We start from the raw sequence: 17,500 nt of genomic DNA on the forward strand, positions 1-17,500 counted from the left end.
AGTAAAAGTTAAAGACAATTACTACCGAGACCAGATTAAAGTGCAGTACAAGTACCCAGTAGAAGTATAAAATGCAGTACAAGTACCCAGTAGAAGTATAAAATGCAGTACAAGTACCCAGTAGAAGTATAAAGTGCAGTACAAGTACCCAGTAGAAGTATAAAGTGCAGTACAAGTACCTCTCCGTGCAGACGTGCAGTACTTCCACCAGCTGGACGACGAGCTGCTGCGTTTCTTCGAGCGTTGCCGTGGTTACGTGGAGGCTGTGGAGAAGAACCGCACGGCGCTGCTGGAGGTGGAGAAGTTCAAACACGGGCCGGAGATGGAGGCCGTGAGGAAGAGGACGGCCGAGAGGCTGGGCCTTCATCCCCAGCTGCTCACGCCGGGTCAGACACACACACACACACACACACACACACGTTGTGGTCTCGGTGGTCCTGGTCTCGGTTCTGAAGCTCGTCCCCTGTCCCCTGTAGATCTGGTTGAAGCGGCTTTCTTCTTGTGCTCCTACGAGCTCTCCATCAAGGCTCTTCACTCTCCGTGGTGTTTCCTGTTCGATGAAGACGACGCAAAGGTACGAACAGTCGACACGGAAACGCTCCGAGTGGAGCGTCTTCCCTCGCAGATGATCTCTGGGGCTAATAGGTTAAAGTAGAACATGCTGAATACTATTAAAGTAAGAAGTTTATTATCATTTAGAAGAGCTCCACATTATGAATACAGATATTGATATTGATCAGATCTCATGTTATAATATTCAGTTTATTTTGTTTAGCCCAAAATCACAAATCACCTCAGAGGGCTTTACAATCTGTACACATACGACATCCCTGACCTTTGACCTCACATCAGATCAGGAACAACTCCCAAATAATAGAAAAAAACCCTTCAGGAGAGCAACAGAGGAGGATCCCTCTCCCCGGATGGACAGAACAATAGATGTCATGTGACCAGATGAACAATAGATGTCATGTGACCAGATGAACAATAGATGTCATGTGACCAGATGAACAATAGATGTCATGTGACCAGATGAACAATAGATGTCATGTGACCAGATGAACAGTTACATAAACATTCAATGAATATGACAGAAATTATGAATAATGAGTAGTAGGCATGGACCACGATCCATGAAACAGAAGGAGGAAGAGAGGAGGGGGGGCCACAGAGGCAGGAGGCACAAAGCACAAAGAAGGAGGCCAGGTCTAGACCAGGGGCTGGATGCAGGAAGCAGGGGCTGGGACCTAGGACCCAGGACCAGCATCAGACACCTCCAGGTCCAATGGACCCTATGAGACGTGAAGTCACAACGACTCCGGGGAGGAAGCAGAGTTAATAAGGTGCAATGGAGAGATGTAAATTCATCCATAAGGAGAGAGAGAAGAGGAGATAGGTGCTCAGTGTATCCTAAAACATCCCCCAGCAGCCTATAAGCCTATAGCAGCATATCAAGGGGCTGGACCAGGGCAAACCTGATTCAGCCCTAACTATAAGGGCTATTAAAGAGGAAAGTCTTAAGTCTATTCTTAAATGAGGTGACTGTGTCTGCCTCCTGGACTGAAAGTGGAAGCTGGTTCCATAAAAGAGGAGCTTGATAACTGAAGGCTCTGGCTCCCATCCTACTTTTTAGGACTCTAGGAACCACAAGTAGCCCCGCATTTAGTGAGCAGCTCTCTAGTGGGGCAATATGGTACTACAAGCTCCTTAAGATATGATGGTGCATCACCAATCAAGGCTTTGTAGGTGAGGAGAAGAATTTTAAATGTGATTCTTGATTTTACAGGGAGCCAGTGCAGAGCAGCTAATACAGGAGTCATGTGATCTCTTTTCTTAGTTTTTGTGAGTACACGAGCTGCAGCATTCTGGATCAACTGGAGGGATTTAAGAGACTTATTAGAGCAGCCTGATAATAAGGAGTTGCAGTAATCTAGTCTGGAAGTAACAAACACGTGAACCAGCTTTTCTGCATCTTTTTGAGACAAGATGTGCCTGATTTTTGAAATGTTACGTAGCTGATAAAATGCAGTCCTTGAGATTTGCTTAACGTGGAGTTAAAGGACAAGTCTGGGTCAAAGATAACTAGAGATTCTTTACAGTGGTGTTGGATGCCAGGGCAATGCCATCTACAGAAACCACATCACCAGATAATTGATCTCTGAGGTGTTCAGGGCCCAGTAAAGATGGATATCCAGCAGAGAGGTGCCAACTAAAGGCAACACGTCTTTAAGCAGCCTCGTTGGGATGGGGTCCAAGAGACAGGTAGACGGTTTAGAAGTAGAAACCGTTGAAGAACTAATAGTTCAAATCTTTTCATTGAAGAAGTTCATGAAGTCATTACTACTGAGGCACTACTACTACTTTATGATTCCTGCGTCTCTCGGCAGGTGTTGGAGTACAAGTCGGACCTGAAGCAGTACTGGAAGCGTTTCCATGGTCACGTGATCAACGGGCTGTCCAGCTGTCCTCTGTTCCATCACGTCTTCAGGACGCTGGACAGAGCGGGACGACCCCGCAGGTCAGCGACGCCACGAGGACACGAGTCATTCTTAAATTGATTTAATATACTTTATATTTGTTTGTTAAATTAAGATTGAAAGCTCTTGCAGAGGACAGGAAGCTGACAGAAGTGTGCTTTGAATGAACTTTATTGACATCAGGTCCACCGACGCGCCCCCCGAGCCGGCCTCCGTCCTGGTGGGTCACGCCGAGACGCTCCTCCCCCTCCTCTCCCTGCTGGGCCTCTACAAGGACCAGACTCCGCCCACCGCCGACAACTACCACTCGCAGCACGGTAGGAAGCCCCGCCCCCCACGTCCAATTTAGAGACGGGGACGGGATGTTCTTCTTCTGTGGTTACCGTGTAACGGCGTGTCTCCCTGCTGCTCGTCTCTCAGGTAGAAGCTTCCGGTCCGGCCTCATCGTCCCGTACGCCGCCAACCTGCTCTTCGTCCTGTACGACTGCGAGCGAGGACCGCGGCTGCAGCTACTCGTCAACGAGTCGCCGGTTCGATTCCCGGGGCTGGAGACGGAGGACGCGCCGCTGTACCGTGACGTCCGGGCCGCGTACCGCCACCTGCTGGACGGCTGCGACTTCCAGAAGGAGTGCGAGGGGACGAGCGGCCGGGGCCCGAACACCGAGCTCTGAAGCACAGCCACGAGGCCTTAATCAATATATTGATTTCCTGTAACTCGTGTACAAGTACACGGAGGCAGTACTCCGAGTTCAAGTTATGTTATGAGAAAAAGGTTTAAAGCTATTGCCCCGCCCCTTCGTGTCCACCAAAGACGTGACAACCAGTCATCCTCTCTGCTGGACGCCGTTGAGCCTTTAAAGGGGTCACGTGACGCGAGACCAGGTTTCTGTAATCCGGTTCAGTTTTTACAGAAACCTGATCTTAATATTTCTACTTTTAAAATCTCCTAAAGCTGCAAGTTCTTCTTGTTTTAGCAGATTAATGAGAAAAAAACACTTTATATATTATTTTATCATTGTTATTTTAAAAGACGTAAAACCGTCAGAAATGAGATTTAAATGTCATATAATGAAGCGGTTTACTTTATAAGTTCAGGGTTTATTAGTTTTTATTCTCTATTTATTTGTGATGTTGTGATTGTTTCATTTAAAGCTGCAGTTCCTCTCACGGCCACCAGGTGCTGCTGTGATCAACTGGCTGTGTGGAAGGTTTTCACAATAAGAGTCCCGCTAAGGAGATAATGAGCTGGTCCTGGTCCTGGTCCTGGTCCTGGTCCTGGTCCTGGTCCTGGTCCTGGTCCTGGTCCTGGTCCTGGTCCTGGTCCTGGTCTTTCTTAAAGGGACGTCAGGTTTCACTTTGTGCTTTTTTTCCGCTCTGACTTCCTGTTTCTGCAGAACGATGCCAAACGTTTTCACTTAAAGCTTTAATAAACTTTTGTATCACTTAAGATGAACAAAGTGTTCCATGATTCTTTAGTTTTGGAGATCAATTCTGAGACAAACAACAGATAATAAGCTATAATATGTATAACGTAAGTAATATAGACCATGTCCTGGTCTGAGGGTAGACCAGGACATGGTCTGAGGGTAGACCAGGACATGGTCTGAGGGTAGACCAGGACATGGTCTGAGGGTAGACCATGTCCTGGTCTGAGGGTAGACCAGGACATGGTCTGAGGGTAGACCATGTCCTGGTCTGAGGGTAGACCATGTCCTGGTCTGAGGTTAGACCAGGACATGGTCTGAGGTTAGACCAGGACATGGTCTGAGGGTAGACCATGTCCTGGTCTGAGGGTAGACCAGGACATGGTCTGAGGTTAGACCAGGACATGGTCTGAGGGTAGACCAGGACATGGTCTGAGGGTAGACCAGGACATGGTCTGAGGGTAGACCAGGACATGGTCTGAGGGTAGACCATGTCCTGGTCTGAGGGTAGACCAGGACATGGTCTGAGGTTAGACCAGGACATGGTCTGAGGGTAGACCATGTCCTGGTCTGAGGGTAGACCAGGACATGGTCTGAGGGTAGACCAGGACATGGTCTGAGGGTAGACCAGGACATGGTCTGAGGGTAGACCATGTCCTCAAACAAACCCACACATTTGGTATCTTGTGTTTATTACATCATATTTTAATCTTAACAGGACATAAATAACAGACTGGTTTACAGATTACTTAATCACAGTAATTATTAACTTTAAATTCTATGTTTTCCAGTTTCATGCAAATATCTTTTATAATCATCTTAATATTTAATTGATCCAAATCAAGCTTTGGACATTATTTTATAAACTAATGAAATAGAAACCAAAGATTGGTTCTTTAAACATTCAAACATCAGAACAATAACAATAATAATAAAGTACACTTCATATTAAAAGATGAATACGTCACTGCAGAGAAACATTTTCGGTTCATTTACACTCAAAATAAAAAGTTATTTCCTAATAGTTTTCTATTCGTGTCCCTGGAAGGAATCTGAATGACATAATATTTGATGTTTTATTCTTCACTGTTCCAGTCCTCCAATTAATTCATTCTAATTAATAGTTAATATAACATTAACTCACCTAAACAGACAAGATGTTGAAATGGTATAAATAAACAAATAATTCATTAATAATCAATTTCTATTTGGAGCTTTCAAGGAAATTCATATTCCCTAAAGTTTCATAAAGTAAATAGTTATAAGAAAAGATCCATTAGGGTCCATTGGCCCTGCTCATTTTCAAAATAAAAGCCTAGAATGAAGTCTGATCAGATATGAAGCTCTCAAACTGACAAAATGCAGTAAAAACGTAATATTGAATATCTGAGTTGAAGAAAAATGAAAAGAAAACAAATTAAATTAAAAAGTAATTTATTACATTTTTTAATAATACTCTGAACAATGTCAATTCATTATTTTACCGATAATTAACCCCAAATTTTACGGTTCTTTCCAGGAAACTTCCGGTTAAAAGAATTAGGAAATAAGAGACCTGTGGGAGGATTTTCAGAATAAAAGCTCAGGCAAGGAGAAAAGGTCTGTTTGCAGAAGTCAATGGAATGAGCTGAGGCTCATGGGTAATGTAGTACTTAGAGACAGGATGTAACCTCAGAACCGAGCAGGAGGAAAGAATGATTTCATTTATATTTGTGTTCATTTCTGCTTTATTTGAAAAGATTCTGAACGTTGGACTTCAGCAAAAATAAAGACAAGCAGAGCGGTCGGGAATCAAACCCTGTGTGTGTGTGCGTGTGCGTGTGCGTGTGCGTGCGTGTGTTTTCAGTCCAGAGCGGCGTGCAGCAGAGCGCCGTGACCGCCCGCCATCTTTGATTTCTTCATTTTACCGATCGCCTTCTCAAGGTCAGAGTGGTGGATCGGACGGATGCAGACCTCTGATGGACTGAGAGACAGACAGGTAGAGAGAGACAGACGGGTAGAGAGAGAGGTAGAGAGAGACAGACGGGTAGAGAGGAGAGACAGGTAGAGAGAGACAGACGGGTAGAGTGAGAGGTAGAGAGGAGACAGACGGGTAGAGTGATACAGACGGGTAGAGGTAGAGAGGAGACAGACGGGTAGAGAGAGAGGTAGAGAGAGACAGACGGGTAGAGAGAGAGGTAGAGAGGAGACAGACGGGTAGAGTGATACAGACGGGTAGAGAGAGAGGTAGAGAGGAGACAGACGGGTAGAGAGAGAGGTAGAGAGAGACAGACGGGTAGAGAGGAGAGACAGGTAGAGAGAGACAGACGGGTAGAGTGAGAGGTAGAGAGAGACAGACGGGTAGAGAGAGAGGTAGAGAGGAGACAGACGGGTAGAGTGAGACAGACGGGTAGAGAGAGAGGTAGAGAGAGACAGACGGGTAGAGAGAGAGGTAGAGAGGAGACAGACGGGTAGAGTGATACAGACGGGTAGAGAGAGAGGTAGAGAGGAGACAGACGGGTAGAGAGAGAGGTAGAGAGAGACAGACGGGTAGAGAGGAGAGACAGGTAGAGAGAGACAGACGGGTAGAGTGAGAGGTAGAGAGAGACAGACGGGTAGAGAGAGAGGTAGAGAGGAGACAGACGGGTAGAGTGAGACAGACGGGTAGAGAGAGGTAGAGAGAGACAGACGGGTAGAGAGAGAGGTAGAGAGGAGACAGACGGGTAGAGTGATACAGACGGGTAGAGAGAGAGGTAGAGAGGAGACAGACGGGTAGAGTGAGACAGACGGGTAGAGAGAGGTAGAGAGAGACAGACGGGTAGAGAGAGAGGTAGAGAGGAGACAGACGGGTAGAGTGATACAGACGGGTAGAGAGGAGAGACAGATAGAGAGAGACAGACGGGTAGAGAGGAGAGACAGATAGAGAGAGACAGACGGGTAGAGAGAGAGGTAGAGAGGAGACAGACGGGTAGAGAGGAGAGACAGGTAGAGAGAGACAGACGGGTAGAGAGAGAGGTAGAGAGGAGACAGACGGGTAGAGAGGAGAGACAGGTAGAGAGAGACAGACGGGTAGAGAGAGGTAGAGAGGAGACAGACAGGTAGAGTGAGACAGACGGGTAGAGAGGAGAGACAGATAGAGAGAGACAGACGGGTAGAGAGAGGTAGAGAGAGACAGACGGGTAGAGAGAGACAGACGGGTAGAGAGGAGAGATAGGTAGAGAGAGACAGACGGGTAGAGAGAGAGGTAGAGAGAGACAGACGGGTAGAGAGGAGAGATAGGTAGAGAGAGACAGACGGGTAGAGAGAGAGGTAGAGAGGAGACAGACGGGTAGAGTGAGACAGACGGGTAGAGAGAGACAGACGGGTAGAGAGAGCGGTAGAGAGGAGACAGACGGGTAGAGAGGAGAGACAGACGGGTAGAGAGAGAGGTAGAGTGAGACAGACGGGTAGAGAGGAGAGACAGACGGGTAGAGAGAGAGGTAGAGTGAGACAGACGGGTAGAGAGGAGAGACAGACGGGTAGAGAGAGAGGTAGAGTGAGACAGACGGGTAGAGAGAGAGGTAGAGTGAGACAGACGGGTAGAGAGGAGAGACAGACGGGTAAAGAGAGAGGTAGAGAGAGACAGACGGGTAGATATATATTGTTTGTTAATATATTGATCCAAAGATAAAATGTTCGATCAATACATTACAGACAGACGGGTACCTGTCGCTCTGCGTGTGGATGAAGTCCCGGACACAGAGCAGAGCGGCGTCACGACACATCTCTCTGAGGTCACTTCCTGAGAAACCGTCCGTCTCCTTGGCGACGTCCACGAGGTCGACCGACCGGTCAATCTGCAGAGAGACAGGCGATCAGCGTGGGCGGAGCGTCAGGATGCATTCTGGGTATTTCTGGGGTGAACTCACACTCTCGTTCTCCAGGATGAGTTTGAGGATCTGCTCTCTCTGACTCGTGCTCTGCAGGAGCAAAACGAACAGACGCTCTTATTCTGAAAATAATCTGACACGTGCTCTGCAGGAGCAAAACGAACAGACGCTCTTATTCTGAAAATAATCTGACACGTGCTCTGCAGGAGCAAAACGAACAGACGCTCTTATTCTGAAAATAATCTGACACGTGCTCTGCAGGAGCAAAACGAACAGACGCTCTTATTCTGAAAATAATCTGACACGTGCTCTGCAGGAGCAAAACGAACAGACGCTCTTATTCTGAAAATAATCTGACACGTGCTCTGCAGGAGCAAAACGAACAGACGCTCTTATTCTGAAAATAATCTGACACGTGCCAATACAGATTACTACAAAATAATTCCTGACATCAATCAACTCCATGAAACAAAATAAAAATGGATAATAATTTAAATGATTAAATATCTGATTCATTCTGCAAACCATATTATGAAACTTTAATACGCTTAATATGAATCACATTATCTTGGGAGGAGCTACAGTGATGGGAGGAGCTACCTGGGCCTCGTGTGAACTTACTGGCTGGTTGATGTGGAATCTGGTGGGCATCCTCCTCAGAATAGCAGAGTCCAGGTCTTGAGGACGATTGGTGGCGCCCATGATGATCACCTGACACACATTATGTCATTAACAAATGACTTATTATTATTGTTGTTGTGTTTATCACTGATCTAAGGTCAGAACATCAACAATAGAACTAGTAGACATTTATAGAGCAGGACTTCCTGGGGCGGGGGGTCTCCAGAGCTACCTGGCAGTGGTGGTCCGTGTCCAGTCCGTCCCACAGACTCATGAACTGAGCCTTCATCATGGCCGTGGCCTCGTGGTCTGAGCTGGACCGGCTCCTCAGGAACGAGTCTGTTTCACACGTGGAGTCGATGTTAAAGGAACAGCGCAAGACCGCGGGTTAGCTTAGCATAAAGACTGGAAACGAATGGAGACAGCTAGCCTAGTGCTGTACTTCATGCAATATGCAAAGTAAGACATTGGCCCCTCCCACCACCACCGTTCAGACCACGCCCCTCAACACTTCACCTATCTCGTCCACGAAGATGATGGCCGGCTGCAGCTTGACGGCCAATGAGAAGACGGCAGCCGCCAGTTTCTGGGACTCTCCGTACCACTTGTCCGTCAGCGTGCTCGGCTGCAGGTTGATGAAGCGAAACCCCGCCTCCTTGGCCGTCGCCTTGGCGATGAGCGTTTTCCCACAGCCCGGGGGCCCGTACAGCAACACGCCTGTTGTCATGACGACACGTGAAGGAACCAGTTCATCAATCAATAACTGACTTCTTAAGCTAATCTGCAGTCAGTTGTTCATCAAATCAATCAATAACTCATCTAGGGCTGCAACAACGAATCGATTAAAATCGATTATTAAAATAGTTGGCAACGAATTGCAGTATCGATTCGTTGTGTGGCGCGATTATTACGCCACCCAATAAGACGCGAGATGTTTGAGTATAAAAAAAGTTGGTAAAAGCCAGTAGAGCAAAGACCATCGGAGACCCGTAACGTTGTGCGAGAACTAACGGTTATTTCCCCCGTGGTGAACGGCTGTTTCTACGGAGACAAGCCACGCCCCCCCACCCCCCCCCCTGCATGCTGCTGCTGCAGCGCTGGAAGCGGAAGTTATCGAGACGGAGTCGGTGGAACTCCCCGAGCGGTGTGAGCCTACGGGTGATGTTATGAACCCAGACACCAGGGCGTTAGACGTTCCAACGTTTATGGGATGTCCACAACCAGTATAAAGCAGAACTAGTGGTTATTTATTCCGTGGTGAACGGAATAAATAACTGTTTTTACGGAGACAAGCCACGCCCCCTTTTCCTGCGGTTTAGTCTTATTTAAGTACAATTTCTATTTTCTTTTAAAAATTAGCAGGTGTGGCCTATAGATCGGTGCGCTCTATAGTCCTGAATTTACGGTACCTGTTACTTCTGTTGAATAAAGAGTTGGAAATTAATGTTTTTTTGTTTTTTATCCGATTCATCGAACAAATAATCGACAGATTAATCGATTATTAAAATAATCGTTAGTTGCAGCCCTAAACTCATCTACATTCTACAAATCAGTAACTGGTCTGAGGTCAGTCTGACCTTTGGGGGGCTGCAGCAGTCTGGACCCCTGGAACAGGTGTCTCTTCTGAACCGGTAGGATGACGGTCTCCTTTAACTCTGTGATGAGGTCGTCCAGACCGCCGATGTCCCTCCATGTGATCTGATCAATAACCACGAGCAATACTTCAGTAGTGTAAATATAGAAAGACAGGAAGTACCTGGCTCCTGAACAAGGACAGTAAAAGTACCTGAACAAAGACAGTAAAAGTACCTGAACAAAGACAGTAAAAGTACCTCAACAAAGACAGTAAAAGTACCTCAACAAAGACAGTAAAAGTACCTGAACAAAGACAGTAAAAGTACCTGGCTCCTGAACAAGGACAGTAAAAGTACCTGAACAAAGACAGTAAAAGTACCTGAACAAAGACAGTAAAAGTACCTCAACAAAGACAGTAAAAGTACCTCAACAAAGACAGTAAAAGTACCTGAACAAAGACAGTAAAAGTACCTCAACAAAGACAGTAAAAGTACCTAAACAAAGACAGTAAAAGTACCTCAACAAAGATAGTAAAAGTACCTAAACAAAGATAGTAAAAGTACCTAAACAAAGATAGTAAAAGTACCTGGCTCCTAAACAAGGACAGTAAAAGTACCTCAACAAAGATAGTAAAAGTACCTAAACAAAGATAGTAAAAGTACCTGGCTCCTAAACAAGGACAGTGAAAGTACCTAAACAAGGACAGTAAAAGTACCTAAACAAAGATAGTAAAAGTACCTAAACAAAGATAGTAAAAGTACCTGGCTCCTGAACAAGGACAGTAAAAGTACCTAAACAAAGACAGTAAAAGTACCTGGCTCCTGAACAAGGACAGTAAAAGTACCTAAACAAAGACAGTAAAAGTACCTGGCTCCTGAACAAGGACAGTAAAAGTACCTCAACAAAGACAGTAAGAGTACCTCAACAAAGACAGTAAAAGTACCTGGCTCCTGAACAAGGACAGTAAAAGTACCTCAACAAAGACAGTAAAAGTACCTGGCTCCTGAACAAGGACAGTAAAAGTACCTCAACAAAGACAGTAAAAGTACCTCAACAAAGACAGTAAGAGTACCTCAACAAAGACAGTAAAAGTACCTGGTTCCTGAACAAGGACAGTAAAAGTACCTCAACAAAGACAGTAAAAGTACCTGGCTCCTGAACAAGGACAGTAAAAGTACCTGGTTCCTGAACAAGGACAGTAAGAGTACCTCAACAAAGACAGTAAAAGTACCTCAACAAAGACAGTAAAAGTACCTCAACAAAGACAGTAAGAGTACCTCAACAAAGACAGTAAAAGTACCTGGTTCCTGAACAAGGACAGTAAAAGTACCTCAACAAAGACAGTAAAAGTACCTGGCTCCTGAACAAGGACAGTAAAAGTACCTGGTTCCTGAACAAGGACAGTAAGAGTACCTCAACAAAGACAGTAAAAGTACCTGGCTCCTGAACAAAGACAGTAAAAGTACCTCAACAAAGACAGTAAAAGTACCTGGCTCCTGAACAAGGACAGTAAAAGTACCTCAACAAAGACAGTAAAAGTACCTGGCTCCTGAACAAGGACAGTAAAAGTACCTCAACAAAGACAGTAAAAGTACCTCAACAAAGACAGTAAGAGTACCTCAACAAAGACAGTAGAAGTACCTGGCTCCTGAACAAGGACAGTAAAAGTACCTAAACAAAGACAGTAAAAGTACCTGGCTCCTGAACAAGGACAGTAAAAGTACCTCAACAAAGATAGTAAGAGTACCTCAACAAAGACAGTAAAAGTACCTGGCTCCTGAACAAGGACAGTAAAAGTACCTCAACAAAGACAGTAAAAGTACCTGGCTCCTGAACAAGGACAGTAAAAGTACCTAAACAAAGACAGTAAAAGTACCTCAACAAAGACAGTAAGAGTACCTCAACAAAGACAGTAAAAGTACCTGGCTCCTGAACAAGGACAGTAAAAGTACCTCAACAAAGACAGTAAAAGTACCTGGCTCCTGAACAAGGACAGTAAAAGTACCTCAACAAAGACAGTAAAAGTACCTGGCTCCTGAACAAAGACAGTAAAAGTACCTAAACAAAGACAGTAAAAGTACCTCAACAAAGACAGTAAGAGTACCTAAACAAAGATAGTAAAAGTACCTGGCTCCTGAACAAGGACAGTAAAAGTACCTCAACAAAGACAGTAAAAGTACCTCAACAAAGATAGTAAAAGTACCTGGCTCCTGAACAAGGACAGTAAAAGTACCTAAACAAAGACAGTAAAAGTACCTGGCTCCTGAACAAGGACAGTAAAAGTACCTCAACAAAGACAGTAAAAGTACCTGGCTCCTGAACAAGGACAGTAAAAGTACCTCAACAAAGACAGTAAAAGTACCTGGCTCCTGAACAAGGACAGTGAAAGTACCTCAACAAAGACAGTAAGAGTACCTCAACAAAGACAGTAAAAGTACCTGGCTCCTGAACAAGGACAGTAAAAGTACCTCAACAAAGACAGTAAGAGTACCTAAACAAAGACAGTAAAAGTACCTCAACAAAGACAGTAAAAGTACCTGGCTCCTGAACAAGGACAGTGAAAGTACCTCAACAAAGACAGTAAAAGTACCTCAACAAAGACAGTAAAAGTACCTCAACAAAGACAGTAAAAGTACCTGGCTCCTGAACAAGGACAGTAAAAGTACCTCAACAAAGACAGTAAAAGTACCTGGCTCCTGAACAAGGACAGTGAAAGTACCTCAACAAAGACAGTAAGAGTACCTCAACAAAGACAGTAAAAGTACCTGGCTCCTGAACAAGGACAGTAAAAGTACCTCAACAAAGACAGTAAAAGTACCTGGCTCCTGAACAAGGACAGTAAAAGTACCTAAACAAAGACAGTAGAAGTACCTGGCTCCTGAACAAGGACAGTAAAAGTACCTGAACAAAGACAGTAAAAGTACCTCAACAAAGACAGTAAAAGTACCTAAACAAAGACAGTAAAAGTACCTAAACAAAGACAGTAAAAGTACCTAAACAAAGACAGTAAAAGTACCTGAACAAAGACAGTAAAAGTACCTGAACAAAGATAGTAAAAGTACCTGGCTCCTGAACAAAGATAGTAAAAGTACCTGGCTCCTGAACAAAGACAGTAAAAGTACCTAAACAAAGACAGTAAAAGTACCTGAACAAAGACAGTAAAAGTACCTGAACAAAGATAGTAAAAGTACCTAAACAAAGACAGTAAAAGTACCTCAACAAAGACAGTAAAAGTACCTCAACAAAGACAGTAAAAGTACCTGAACAAAGACAGTAAAAGTACCTAAACAAAGACAGTAAAAGTACCTGAACAAAGACAGTAAAAGTACCTAAACAAAGACAGTAAAAGTACCTAAACAAAGACAGTAAAAGTACCTCAACAAAGACAGTAAAAGTACCTCAACAAAGACAGTAAAAGTACCTCAACAAAGACAGTAGAAGTACCTGGCTCCTGAACAAGGACAGTAAAAGTACCTGAACAAAGACAGTAAAAGTACCTCAACAAAGACAGTAAAAGTACCTAAACAAAGACAGTAAAAGTACCTAAACAAAGACAGTAAAAGTACCTAAACAAAGACAGTAAAAGTACCTGAACAAAGACAGTAAAAGTACCTGAACAAAGATAGTAAAAGTACCTGGCTCCTGAACAAAGATAGTAAAAGTACCTGGCTCCTGAACAAAGACAGTAAAAGTACCTAAACAAAGACAGTAAAAGTACCTGAACAAAGACAGTAAAAGTACCTGAACAAAGATAGTAAAAGTACCTAAACAAAGACAGTAAAAGTACCTCAACAAAGACAGTAAAAGTACCTCAACAAAGACAGTAAAAGTACCTGAACAAAGACAGTAAAAGTACCTAAACAAAGACAGTAAAAGTACCTGAACAAAGACAGTAAAAGTACCTAAACAAAGACAGTAAAAGTACCTAAACAAAGACAGTAAAAGTACCTCAACAAAGACGGTAAAAGTACCTGGCTCCTGAACAAGGACAGTAAAAGTACCTCAACAAAGACAGTAAAAGTACCTGGCTCCTGAACAAGGACAGTAAAAGTACCTCAACAAAGACAGTAAAAGTACCTCAACAAAGACAGTAAAAGTACCTGGCTCCTGAACAAGGACAGTAAAAGTACCTCAACAAAGACAGTAAAAGTACCTGGCTCCTGAACAAAGACAGTAAAAGTACCTCAACAAAGACAGTAAGAGTACCTCAACAAAGACAGTAAAAGTACCTCAACAAAGACAGTAAAAGTACCTGGCTCCTGAACAAAGACAGTAAAAGTACCTCAACAAAGACAGTAAAAGTACCTAAACAAAGACAGTAAAAGTACCTGAACAAAGACAGTAAAAGTACATAAACAAAGACAGTAAAAGTACCTGGCTCCTGAACAAGGACAGTGAAAGTACCTTAACAAAGACAGTAAAAGTACCTGGCTCCTGAACAAGGACAGTAAAAGTACCTCAACAAAGACAGAAAAAGTACCTAAACAAAGACAGTAAGAGTACCTCAACAAAGACAGTAAAAGTACCTAAACAAAGACAGTAAAAGTACCTCAACAAAGACAGTAAAAGTACCTAAACAAAGACAGTGAAAGTACCTCAACAAAGACAGTAAAAGTACCTGGCTCCTGAACAAGGACAGTGAAAGTACCTCAACAAAGACAGTAAGAGTACCTCAACAAAGACAGTAAAAGTACCTGGCTCCTGAACAAGGACAGTAAAAGTACCTCAACAAAGACAGTAAGAGTACCTAAACAAAGACAGTAAAAGTACCTAAACAAAGACAGTAAAAGTACCTAAACAAAGACAGTAAAAGTACCTCAACAAAGACAGTAAGAGTACCTCAACAAAGACAGTAAAAGTACCTGGCTCCTGAACAAAGACAGTAAAAGTACCTCAACAAAGACAGTAAAAGTACCTGGCTCCTGAACAAGGACAGTGAAAGTACCTCAACAAAGACAGTAAAAGTACCTCAACAAAGACAGTAAGAGTACCTCAACAAAGACAGTAAAAGTACCTGGCTCCTGAACAAAGACAGTAAAAGTACCTCAACAAAGACAGTAAAAGTACCTGGCTCCTGAACAAGGACAGTAAAAGTACCTCAACAAAGACAGTAAAAGTACCTGGCTCCTGAACAAAGACAGTAAAAGTACCTCAACAAAGACAGTAAGAGTACCTCAACAAAGACAGTAAAAGTACCTCAACAAAGACAGTAAAAGTACCTGGCTCCTGAACAAAGACAGTAAAAGTACCTGAACAAAGACAGTAAAAGTACATAAACAAAGACAGTAAAAGTACCTGGCTCCTGAACAAGGACAGTGAAAGTACCTTAACAAAGACAGTAAAAGTACCTGGCTCCTGAACAAGGACAGTAAAAGTACCTCAACAAAGACAGTAAAAGTACCTGGCTCCTGAACAAAGACAGTAAAAGTACCTCAACAAAGACAGTAAAAGTACCTGGCTCCTGAACAAAGACAGTAAAAGTACCTCAACAAAGACAGTAAAAGTACCTCAACAAAGACAGTAAAAGTACCTGGCTCCTGAACAAAGACAGTAAAAGTACCTCAACAAAGACAGTAAAAGTACCTAAACAAAGACAGTAAGAGTACCTCAACAAAGACAGTAAAAGTACCTAAACAAAGACAGTAAAAGTACCTAAACAAAGACAGTAAAAGTACCTGGCTCCTGAACAAGGACAGTGAAAGTACCTCAACAAAGACAGTAAAAGTACCTGGCTCCTGAACAAGGACAGTGAAAGTACCTCAACAAAGACAGTAAGAGTACCTCAACAAAGACAGTAAAAGTACCTGGCTCCTGAACAAGGACAGTAAAAGTACCTCAACAAAGACAGTAAGAGTACCTAAACAAAGACAGTAAAAGTACCTCAACAAAGACAGTAAAAGTACCTCAACAAAGACAGTAAAAGTACCTGGCTCCTGAACAAGGACAGTAAAAGTACCTCAACAAAGACAGTAAGAGTACCTAAACAAAGACAGTAAAAGTACCTCAACAAAGACAGTAAAAGTACCTCAACAAAGACAGTAAAAGTACCTGGCTCCTGAACAAGGACAGTGAAAGTACCTCAACAAAGACAGTAAAAGTACCTCAACAAAGACAGTAAAAGTACCTCAACAAAGACAGTAAAAGTACCTGGCTCCTGAACAAGGACAGTAAAAGTACCTCAACAAAGACAGTAAAAGTACCTGGCTCCTGAACAAGGACAGTAAAAGTACCTCAACAAAGACAGTAGAAGTACCTGGCTCCTGAACAAGGACAGTAAAAGTACCTGAACAAAGACAGTAAAAGTACCTCAACAAAGACAGTAAAAGTACCTAAACAAAGACAGTAAAAGTACCTAAACAAAGACAGTAAAAGTACCTAAACAAAGACAGTAAAAGTACTTGAACAAAGACAGTAAAAGTACCTGAACAAAGATAGTAAAAGTACCTAAACAAAGACAGTAAAAGTACCTCAACAAAGACAGTAAAAGTACCTGAACAAAGACAGTAAAAGTACATAAACAAAGACAGTAAAAGTACCTGGCTCCTGAACAAGGACAGTGAAAGTACCTTAACAAAGACAGTAAAAGTACCTGGCTCCTGAACAAGGACAGTAAAAGTACCTCAACAAAGACAGTAAAAGTACCTGGCTCCTGAACAAAGACAGTAAAAGTACCTCAACAAAGACAGTAAAAGTACCTGGCTCCTGAACAAAGACAGTAAAAGTACCTCAACAAAGACAGTAAAAGTACCTGGCTCCTGAACAAAGACAGTAAAAGTACCTCAACAAAGACAGTAAAAGTACCTAAACAAAGACAGTAAGAGTACCTCAACAAAGACAGTAAAAGTACCTAAACAAAGACAGTAAAAGTACCTGAACAAAGACAGTAAAAGTACCTAAACAAAGACAGTAAAAGTACCTGGCTCCTGAACAAGGACAGTGAAAGTACCTCAACAAAGACAGTAAAAGTACCTGGCTCCTGAACAAGGACAGTGAAAGTACCTCAACAAAGACAGTAAGAGTACCTCAACAAAGACAGTAAAAGTACCTGGCTCCTGAACAAGGACAGTAAAAGTACCTCAACAAAGACAGTAAAAGTACCTGGCTCCTGAACAAGGACAGTAAAAGTACCTCAACAAAGACAGTAAGAGTACCTAAACAAAGACAGTAAAAGTACCTCAACAAAGACAGTAAAAGTACCTCAACAAAGACAGTAAAAGTACCTGGCTCCTGAACAAGGACAGTAAAAGTACCTCAACAAAGACAGTAAAAGTACCTGGCTCCTGAACAAGGACAGTGAAAGTACCTCAACAAAGACAGTAAGAGTACCTCAACAAAGACAGTAAAAGTACCTGGCTCCTGAACAAGGACAGTAAAAGTACCTCAACAAAGACAGTAAAAGTACCTGGCTCCTGAACAAGGACAGTAAAAGTACCTCAACAAAGACAGTAAAAGTACCTGGCTCCTGAACAAGGACAGTAAAAGTACCTGAACAAAGACAGTAAAAGTACCTCAACAAAGACAGTAAAAGTACCTAAACAAAGACAGTAAAAGTACC

The 17,500-nt window shown here is 43.2% G+C and overlaps 2 protein-coding genes across 3 annotated transcripts in view; one reads left to right on the top strand and one right to left on the bottom strand.

Annotated features, from left to right (window-relative positions):
• minpp1b (multiple inositol-polyphosphate phosphatase 1b) overlaps nt 1–3,924 on the top strand; it is a 5,523-nt gene extending 1,599 nt beyond the window's left edge. Inside the window, exons 3-8 of one of the 2 annotated variants that reach the window (XM_034558038.1) lie at nt 192–386; nt 477–574; nt 2,388–2,518; nt 2,661–2,794; nt 2,898–2,907; nt 3,124–3,924. In XM_034558038.1, the coding sequence (XP_034413929.1) occupies nt 192–386; nt 477–574; nt 2,388–2,518; nt 2,661–2,794; nt 2,898–2,907; nt 3,124–3,148 (593 nt within the window). In that variant the 3' untranslated portion in view covers nt 3,149–3,924. Of the gene's footprint in view, nt 1–191; nt 387–476; nt 575–2,387; nt 2,519–2,660; nt 2,795–2,897 lie in introns of both variants that reach the window. The other variant, XM_034558036.1, reaches the window with a different exon arrangement.
• Nucleotides 3,925–5,318: 1,394 nt separating this feature from the next.
• Nucleotides 5,319–17,500, bottom strand: part of atad1b (ATPase family AAA domain containing 1b) — a 13,424-nt gene continuing 1,242 nt past the window's right edge. Inside the window, exons 4-10 of the mRNA XM_034558065.1 lie at nt 9,948–10,068; nt 8,887–9,087; nt 8,603–8,709; nt 8,371–8,460; nt 7,789–7,839; nt 7,586–7,716; nt 5,319–5,864 (exon numbers count right to left, since the gene is read on the bottom strand). Of these exons, the coding sequence (XP_034413956.1) occupies nt 5,744–5,864; nt 7,586–7,716; nt 7,789–7,839; nt 8,371–8,460; nt 8,603–8,709; nt 8,887–9,087; nt 9,948–10,068 (822 nt within the window). The 3' untranslated portion in view covers nt 5,319–5,743. The remainder of the gene's footprint in view (nt 5,865–7,585; nt 7,717–7,788; nt 7,840–8,370; nt 8,461–8,602; nt 8,710–8,886; nt 9,088–9,947; nt 10,069–17,500) is intronic.

The sequence above is a fragment of the Cyclopterus lumpus genome, chromosome 19 (assembly GCF_009769545.1).
Source record: "Cyclopterus lumpus isolate fCycLum1 chromosome 19, fCycLum1.pri, whole genome shotgun sequence".
NCBI classification, from domain to species: Eukaryota; Metazoa; Chordata; class Actinopteri; order Perciformes; family Cyclopteridae; genus Cyclopterus; species Cyclopterus lumpus.